General features: G+C 37.9%; 1 protein-coding gene across 2 annotated transcripts in view; it reads left to right on the forward strand.

The window, feature by feature from the left end:
* Window positions 1–8321, forward strand: part of LOC132039906 (dicer-like protein 4) — a 32186-nt gene extending 23865 nt beyond the window's left edge. For both annotated transcript variants that reach the window (XM_059430459.1, XM_059430460.1), the window contains exons 22-25: window positions 4945–5271; window positions 6765–7077; window positions 7149–7263; window positions 7987–8321. In XM_059430459.1, coding sequence (XP_059286442.1) covers window positions 4945–5271; window positions 6765–7077; window positions 7149–7263; window positions 7987–8140 — 909 coding nt within the window. In that variant the 3' untranslated portion in view covers window positions 8141–8321. The remainder of the gene's footprint in view (window positions 1–4944; window positions 5272–6764; window positions 7078–7148; window positions 7264–7986) is intronic.
* The last annotated feature ends 701 nt before the right edge of the window (window positions 8322–9022 follow it).

A 9022-nucleotide genomic window follows, 5' to 3' on the forward strand; every position in this document is an offset into this window, starting at 1 on the left:
TACGAAGTTCACTCTTGAAAAATGAGGTTCACACAAGTGGCAGGGTTATACTTGTCTCTCACAAATTCTTCCGTTAAACAAGACTCTCTAACCCCTTAGTGCTTGTTGTCTCTCCTATGTGGTTTGCGGGCTATTGTACCGGAGCTGGGTTTACCTTGTGCTCACCCAAAGTCTAGCGGCTGTGGGTTCCCACAAAAAAAAAAAAATAATAAGGGAGATTTATATTTTCTTTTTAGAGCAAGGTTCAAGACAAGTTCATGGCGGGCTTAGTTCTAGTCACGGCCAATTTGACGATAATGAAGATTTTTATTTGAGAAATTTGACCGTAGTGTTACTCTGTGTGGAGACAGATTTAACGGGGAGATTTTGATTTTCAACCCGTTGATGGTTTTTGTGGAGGAGATAGAGATTCAACCTGTTAAAGAGTAATGTGAAGAAGGTGGATCATTCTTTTTTGTTAGAACATTCAGGTCAAGGGGGAGAATTGTTAGGTGTTTGCCCTGATCTTGTTACCATATTTGGGTTTTCATTTCCTTTGAAGGAAGGGCTACGCATTGACCACAATTGATTTTTCCTTTTCCTAAAGGAAAATATAAACCTCTCATCCTTGGCTAATCCTTTCCTTGGAGGACTTTGGATTCCTATAAGTTGAGGTTCCTTTCTTCTCACTTGCTAGTATCCACATTGTAGTCCTGTCACGCCCCGAACCATGGTCTTGGCGAAACACGGCAGTCGGTGCCTTACTACATGTGACCGAGCGAACCACGTGGCTTGCTAAATTACTATGAGACGTATCAGAAGCGGAATAAGAGATGAATGCATAGTGAGCCTTTGTAAAACATAGTAAGTCAATATTAAATAGAATACTTGTTTAAATCATGAATGCGGATAATATCGTAAATCAACCAAAATGGCTAACCGACTCTGAAAGTCTGACATAACATAACTGACTTGTTCAGTTTATGAAACCTCTATCACGAGTCCGACCGGAAAACATACTCATTGGACAAGTGCCCCAAGATACCTTAAACGCATATAATCATAAAATAAAGAGTTAACTAAACCCGAATGAGATAGGGCTCACCAATGTTGATAAGTCTCAAGTCCTACCGAGCAGTGCGTCGTCCCGTAAATCCGAATCTATCGTGAAATGCCCCGGGCAACAAAGGGACGTCAAGACATCAACGTGGCGGTATGTAAAGCAACCGAACGAAATAATATGGGACATGGAAATAACATAATAGAGACCGGCCCGAAACATGATCGTGATCATGAGTACATATACATATATAACACGTGTGTAAGTATCATGAGTAGGGAGAGCAAGAATATAACCGATAACATGGTCCGGGTACTTGCCCTATGACCAGGTAACACTCATACTTAGCGGGGATATGAGATTTAATAATATTGTGAAAGGATCCAGTCATTATGAGAACTCGTCCTAAGCATGGGTGGAGCGATCCTCATCCTACGATGGCTACGTAGTTTCGAGGTCGCTCGAAGCCTCTTCGCAAAGACACGCAACTCCCAAAAACATGAACATGGAAAATAAGTGGCACTTGCTGCCTGTGGCTTTTCATGAATCATAACTTGCACGTACATGGATATCATTCGTATTATTCTTGCATGAAACTTGTAAAACATGTATAGCTTTTCTTGAAAATATCATGATAGTTCATAAATTTACATGTAAGAACCCAAAGGAATGCAAAGCATGGGTTTTCATGGATTACGGACAGATTCTCAATAATCATAATGAAATATTAAGCACTCAATGAAGAATTAATAATAATTCAATACATAATATAATCATGGGACATGGACCTAGGGTTATCATGAACATGGTTAGAAATCCTAGTTTTCGTAAAGAATCATACTTTTATGGAAGAAGAGGCGTAGGGAAGAACAATGATATTCCCACACGTAGACCTTTTTTTTTTTTGATCAAGTAAAAGTATTTTCATTCATAAACATGGCCACAGAACGACCGTATACAAGGGATAAACCAAAAGATAAAGGATCTACAAAATATGATTCTCTAACCCACCCAATCCTCTATACAACTAGGAACTTTCGACTACACCAAAAGAAAATAAGGAGCGAAGACTACTCCTTAATTGAGAAAACTTGACTCTATTCCTTTAAAAGCTCTCTTGTTTCTCTCATTCCAAACTACCCACATCAATGCAAGCGGAACCTTGTTCCAAGCCTTTCGTCTTCTCCTCCTCCTCTCGCTCTTCCAACTGACCATCAACTCTTTCACAGTTCTTGGCATTGCCCAATAAGTATTGAACCACCCACACATGTCCCACCACAGTCTCATGGTAAACCTACAATGTAGAAGAAGATGGTTCACGTCCTCCCTTGTCTCGTTGCACATGTAGCACCAACTGATGCAAACAACCTTTCTTTTTCTAGGATTTTCCGCCGTCAAAGTCACTCCTCTAGTGGCTAGCCAAGTGAAAACACACACACCTCAAGACACTTGTAACCCATATTGCATTACATGGGAAATCAACTTCCTGCCTAACCAAAAGTTTCTCATAAAAAGACTTCACTAAGAGAGCACTCCATTATTTCCTTGGGCCCAACACCACACATCGGGATTCTTCACCCGGTTGACTTGCCTATGAAGCAAATCTATATAGAAACTCTACATACCTTAATCGCTCCAAAACTTGAATTTTGAAGAAGAACTCCAATAGCTAGAATCTTGATCTTTATGTGGGTTTTCTTGAAAACTCTAGGTTAGGAATGATGAATTCTTGATTAGTAATCATGGGTACATGCTAGAATTAACTTGGAATGGCTTACCTTAGAGTATCTTGAGTTTGGGAGAGAAGAATTTCGTTCTTAGGGTTTGGGAGAATGAAAAATGGGAGCAAAATAAGACCATACCCATTTTAAATGAGTTTTCTGCCAAAAATGGGCAATGTACGTCCTAGGATGTATGGCCCGTGCTTGGAAGTACGTCCAACACTCCTTGGGCATACATTGGGTGAAATTTCCAGTGAAGATTCAGCTCTGCCACCCTTCAGTAAAATGGCCATAACTCTTTGTACGGATGTCCGTTTGACCTCCATAATATACCGTTGGAAAGGTATTTCAAATATCTACAACTTCCAAGAAGGAAGTTTTCTCAAATTACTAATGCAAATCTCTAAAACTGGCCATGAATGAAGACTGTCTCAGATTTAGACGGAGTTAGAAGGCCTTATGGACTTCACTCTTCGGTTTGACTTCAAAACGACTATCTATCGCCCGAAATCATCCCGAAGGGATTCATATAACCATCATGTCATTGTAATACCAATACTCTCCGTTAGGACCTAACTCGAACTTACGGGATGTTACCGATATGGTTCAGTATGAGAGTACGAGGTGTTGCAAGTCCTAAGAGGTTAGAGAATCTTGTTTAGGGGGAGAATTTGCGAGACACAAGTGTTATCCTGCCACTTGTGCGAGCCTTTTTTTTTTTTTTTTTTTTGTGAATTTTGTAAGGTCATTCGCTCGATATTTTGTATTCTCATTTATATAGTTGATTACTCATCGCCGTCAGTCGGTGTGGGTCAATTGACTAAACCACATTAATTTTTCGTGTCTCCTTTGGTATATTTCTCTTTTATTATCTAATTTATCGTTGTTCGAGTTTTGCTTTATTAGCTTTCCCGTGACACCTGATTATTTTGATCCCAAAGATTTGCTTTCAGGTAGAAGTCCTAAGTTCAAGTCTCACTGCCAACCGTTATCAAAAAGAGTTATGATATGCTCGTCACATGAAAAAGAATCAGGCCCGCACGTGAGGGGCTGTGTTGAGTATATAATTAAGTAATAAATGCGTGTTATCTCTAATAGCTTAAATTTTTAAGTGAGATGATAACACACTTCAACTAGAAGATTCACCTCAACCATAGGTGATAAACTTATTTTCGGCATTCCTACTAAACAAAATGGGAACATCTGCATGTTAGCTTCTTGGATGAGTAGGGCTCCTTATAAAATGAAAGTCAATGAATTACTCAGCTGATGTTAAATTCTTTTGGACCATTTGGTTGGAAAGGAATAAGAGATGTTTTGAGAATAGGAAGAATCGTATAGCTAGAGTTAAGAATAGCTGCCTTCTTAATCTTTGCTTGTGGTGTAGGGGTAGTATGGCAGAAGACTTAGATCAGCAGATGGACTTTGTAGAAGCTTTGAGACTAACAATTGCAGCTGTGCTGTAGTTTGTACTTTGTATGCTTTCAGTACCTTCTTGGTACTTTATTAATGGAATCTACCTATTTGTCAGAAGGAAAAAAAAATTAGCATATCAAGATTAGGATATTGGTAGGGTAAAATAGACATGATTAGCAGTTAATATGATGATATCTAAACCTGTACCATAAACATCCTTGAACGCTTGGGCTTGGGCCACAAACTCACGTAGAAAGAAATGCTGTTTTCATCTTTCTCAAGTTGTCTCTTGCATCATTCTACCTCTTTGAATTTGTGGTTCAGTGAAAAAGCAAAGAGATTAGGGCTACTAATAAGGAATGTTAGTCAGGTAAATTGGGTTGTGATGGTATATGGAAGCAGTTGTATATATGAAGTAATTCTGGGGTTGGTTGCTTCTCTCCTAAACTGTTAGGAAAATTGCTCAATCATTTCTTGATGAACCTTTAGAAGATGAACCCTTACTTTGATGGATAGAGAAGGATTTTGTACATTGGAGGAATAGCCTCTCTTCCCTTATTATTTTTTTTTTCTTTTGGGTGCATCCTCGAGGTTCCTGTAGATATAGAAGATTGGGTTTCGTTCGTGGGAAACCATATCTTTTTGTGAGATTTTCTACTTTTTTGGTATACTTCCTTGTATGCGGGTATTTTTTGCGCTTAATAAATTTTATTACTTGATCAAAAAGATAAATCCTCATTTTGCTCCCATGTTTACTGGTTGGTTTAGGCCCTTGGCGACTTGGTGGAGTCTTGTATGGGTGCAATCCTACTTGACACAGGGTTTGACTTGAACCGTGCTTGGCATATTATGCTCTCCTTCTTAAAGCCCGTCATGAGCTTTACCAAGTTGCAGCTTAATCCGTCAAGGGAACTCCATGAACTTTGCCAGTCTTATGGCTGGCATTTAGAGTTCCCGTCGTTAAAAGAAGATAACAAATTTCTAGTTGAGGCTAAGGTGAATGGGAAGAATTTTTCTACAGCTGCTTTTGCTCTCAATATCAACAAAAAGGCTGCCGAAAGAATGGCTGCACAGAAATTATGTTCAAGCTTGAAGGTATGCATCTCACCGTTCTATGTTTTTGTGTGCACCTTGATTTCAGCTGCTAGTATCTTAAAACAAGGTACTTACAGTTGACTGTCTCTGTTATTTCTTCTTGTGGGAGCTCTTTCTGTATGCTATGTGAGCAAAATGAATGCAGGGTGTCACTTGCGCAGCTTGTTTGTACTTTAAAGAAAACGAAATGCTGAACAACCAGCTTTCAGTAGCATGAACTGATACTTGAAATATTGCTTATCAGGAAAATGTCACATTCTGGTGCAAACAATTGATCAGTTTGGTTGTCTTTCTGGTTAATTCTTCATGCCCATATAAAATAAGGAAAGTAAGCTTGAGGATTAGTTGTTGTGTTATGTGAAAGTGAAGGTTTACTTATCACAAAAACAGGGTGTAGATTTTTGTAATTAAGGTGTTGAGAAAATCTCTATATTTCAAGTCACTAATGAGTTGAATCACCTGGCTTGTTCAGGGCAACCTTTGTTGCTGCATCGATTCTTAGAGATTTTGACCTTCAGGTATTTGGGTATTGGTTGTAGCAACTAGTAGAATGATAAGGTCCTAAAGGGTGGGGCGTTGGTGGCTTTATTATGCTGAATTTAAAGTCTAGAACATATTATGAACAAGCTCGGCAGACACATCATTGGTTGAAGGGAGTGTTAGATAGTAGACAGTCCAGTAGTTTTATACAATGTCCCACATTGGTCAAGTGTAAACATTTCCATTGTAATATCTTTATATAAATAGATCGAAGCATGAGATATAATTATTCATGCAATCCCATAGATTCTTTCTTCTATGTTATATTTCTCACAACGTGCACTCCATGTTAAATTGTCTTTTGTTCTTTATTTCTTATTTTGTTATTTGAAAAAGTACCTCTGAAAAATTCTTTGTTTCATAGAAGATTCTTATATTGTTATGTTTCCTTATTCTCAGCATTCTTTTATTCATTTACCGAGTTGGAAATTTGGATCTTTTACTTCAATTTTCCTCATTTATCTTAATTGCCAAAAAAGTTAGAGAATTGCTGAACATTAACTACTTAAAATTAGCGATTATAACATTTGAATGAAATTCGGAGAAGGCAATTGATTTGTTGCAGTTGCAAATTGGAGTGAATATGCTTTCAAAACCAGAATTTGAATGCCCCTAAAATGGTCAGTCAACACCTGTTAGTCCCATAACATTTTAATCTTGTGGATGCTTGCGACTCTTGGTTTATCCTTTCTGGCTGGTGGACGATCTTGCCTGCTAGAGTTTTAACCTTGAAATGCAAGCTGCTTTATTTTCTTTGCTTCTCCCAGCAGTTGCGTGCTATCAGCCGTTGTTATAGAGGGCAGAACCAATGTTTCTACGCTCTCCTTGTGTACATTTGTTTTATCATTGTTTCTTAAGTAATTTGCGTTTTAGTATTCCAATCTTTAGCACCTCTCATATTGCATTCCGTATATAGCTATTTTCAGGTTAATTATGTCTTCTCCAATGTGCAGGCTGAAGGCTATAGGCCCAAGTCCAAAACACTGGAGCAAGTGCTAAAAACAGCCAACAAGGAGGAACCGAAACTGATAGGATATGATGAAACACCCTGTGTTCTTGCTGCTAGTTGTGATGACTTGGAGAAGCATGAAACATCTGAAAGTGATCGTGACTTAAAAGTATCCCCTATTAGTGAGGAACTTGCAAGGAATTGCAATTTCAAGTTTAAGCCTGTGAGAAAGTTGTTGTCCCCAGAGGCAGCTGTACAATGCAATTCTGAGCAGACCATCATGAGTAATGGCTCTAATGCAGATTCAAAAGCTACAGGTATCAATGAAAAAGGATATTTATCTGCTTTGTTATCCATGTTGTCATTTTCTTACTCCAAAACATTTCAGGTGGTTCAAAAAATGAATCGGCAAAATCACGTTTGCATGAGATGTGTGCTGCCAACTGCTGGAAACCTCCTATATTTGAATGTTGCAAGGAGACAGGACTAAGCCACTTGAAAGAGTATGTACCGAACTAGTAAAGAGTAGTTCTTATTTTCATTCCCAAATTTTGAGTAGATTCTTGGAATCATGAATAAGTAAAACTAAATGGTAGTAAACAACTGAATTAACTAATTACATAGTTGCAAAGTATCGAGTTTCATGAAATGGCTCAAAATTGAACAAATAAAAAGTTTTACTGGAAATAACAATGACGTAACACGTGAAGCCTGGGCAATTTTGAAGAGTTCCTCCAATGAGAGGTAGAAAGCAATGCACCACAAAGAAAAGAACTTCTGCTTGAGATGGTAGCGATAAGCAGTCATATTTTGCCTTGTCTTTTTGACAGAACTCATGTGGTTAATTTCTTCACTATTTAATTGTTTGATATTTACTTGCACTTGCAGTTGTTACTTTCAATTATTGGAACCTATGATTAAAGAAAAATTCCTGCTGGTCATATGGTATAATGTTGTCCATGAGGACCCTTGTATTGCTATGACGCTTTCTTCTGATCTAACCAAGAAATGTTGACACCACCAACATCATCCTTCGTTCTTGATTATTTTTTAGCACTGTGCACCGAAAGTCCTCGACATAGTGTCCCTGTATAGATTGAGAGAAAGTGAGAGAGATTGAAAAAAGTAGTAATAACTTATGTTTGCCCTCGAACAACCGCAAAATTTCCATGTTTTCCAAACTGCTTATGTATGTTCCCTCCTTCACTTTGACAAATCATCTTCAGGTTTACTTTCCGGGTGGTGGTGGAGATCGAAGAAACATCCAGAGTTATAGAGTCTTATGGAGAACCTCGGGCAAAAAAGAAAGATGCAGCTGAGCATGCAGCAGAAGGGGCACTCTGGTTCTTGAAGAAGGAAGGATATTTGTTTGACAACTGAGAGCGCTTAGCCATAGAACACCAATTTGATTGTAATTAACAAAAAACTGTATGTAGAATCTTTAATGCGACGATTATGTGGCTATATGTCAATCCTATGTGTATAGGGCATAGAATGGTGTATATTAACCAAGTGGTCTACCGGAAACAACCTCTCTATCCCACAAAGGTCAGTAAGATCTGCATATTATCCTATCCTACCTGCATTCTCACTCAGTGATTAGACGATGTTGTTGACCCAAGAATTTATAGTCTCTACCTTCATGTGTTATGCTAGTAGGTCTTCAGATACACCTGCATCCCACTTTGTGGGATTACACTGGGTTTGTTGTTGACTAGAAGAATTTATAGAGTGATTATGGGGTGCAAATAGAATAGGTGCTAAATGATGTAATTTTACCTTCTTGGGGAAGTGTATAAGGTCTTGAAATGATATTTGGCCTGCTATTTTTGGGAGGTCAGCCTTCCCAAACAATGCTTGTTAATTTGATGCATAACATGCTATTATCTATGGAGGTAATATTTACCAAGTTTTTAGTAATTATAATCGAGTCTCATATCACTTTGTTACCTCCCAGGGCAAACGACGTCCTGATTTGTAAAATAGAGACCTGGGGGGTCATTTACCCAATTTATACCGATAACAAGGAGCCTTTGTCCATAAAAAAAAATGTTGTTTTGGTTATACATTGAACTTGTTTTTGGAATTTTTTTAAAGATGAATTTTTCAAATTAGAAATCACAGAAAAATCAACTTTTTTTAAAGTTAAATGAATGGACAAAAACAACTTTAATTTTGAGACACTCTTTTTCAACTTAACTTTAAGTATTACTTTTCATCAAATATCATATTTATGTGAGAAAAGATATCATTTGACCCCTG

Source organism: Lycium ferocissimum, chromosome 12, assembly GCF_029784015.1.
Source record: "Lycium ferocissimum isolate CSIRO_LF1 chromosome 12, AGI_CSIRO_Lferr_CH_V1, whole genome shotgun sequence".
Taxonomy (NCBI): Eukaryota; Viridiplantae; Streptophyta; class Magnoliopsida; order Solanales; family Solanaceae; genus Lycium; species Lycium ferocissimum.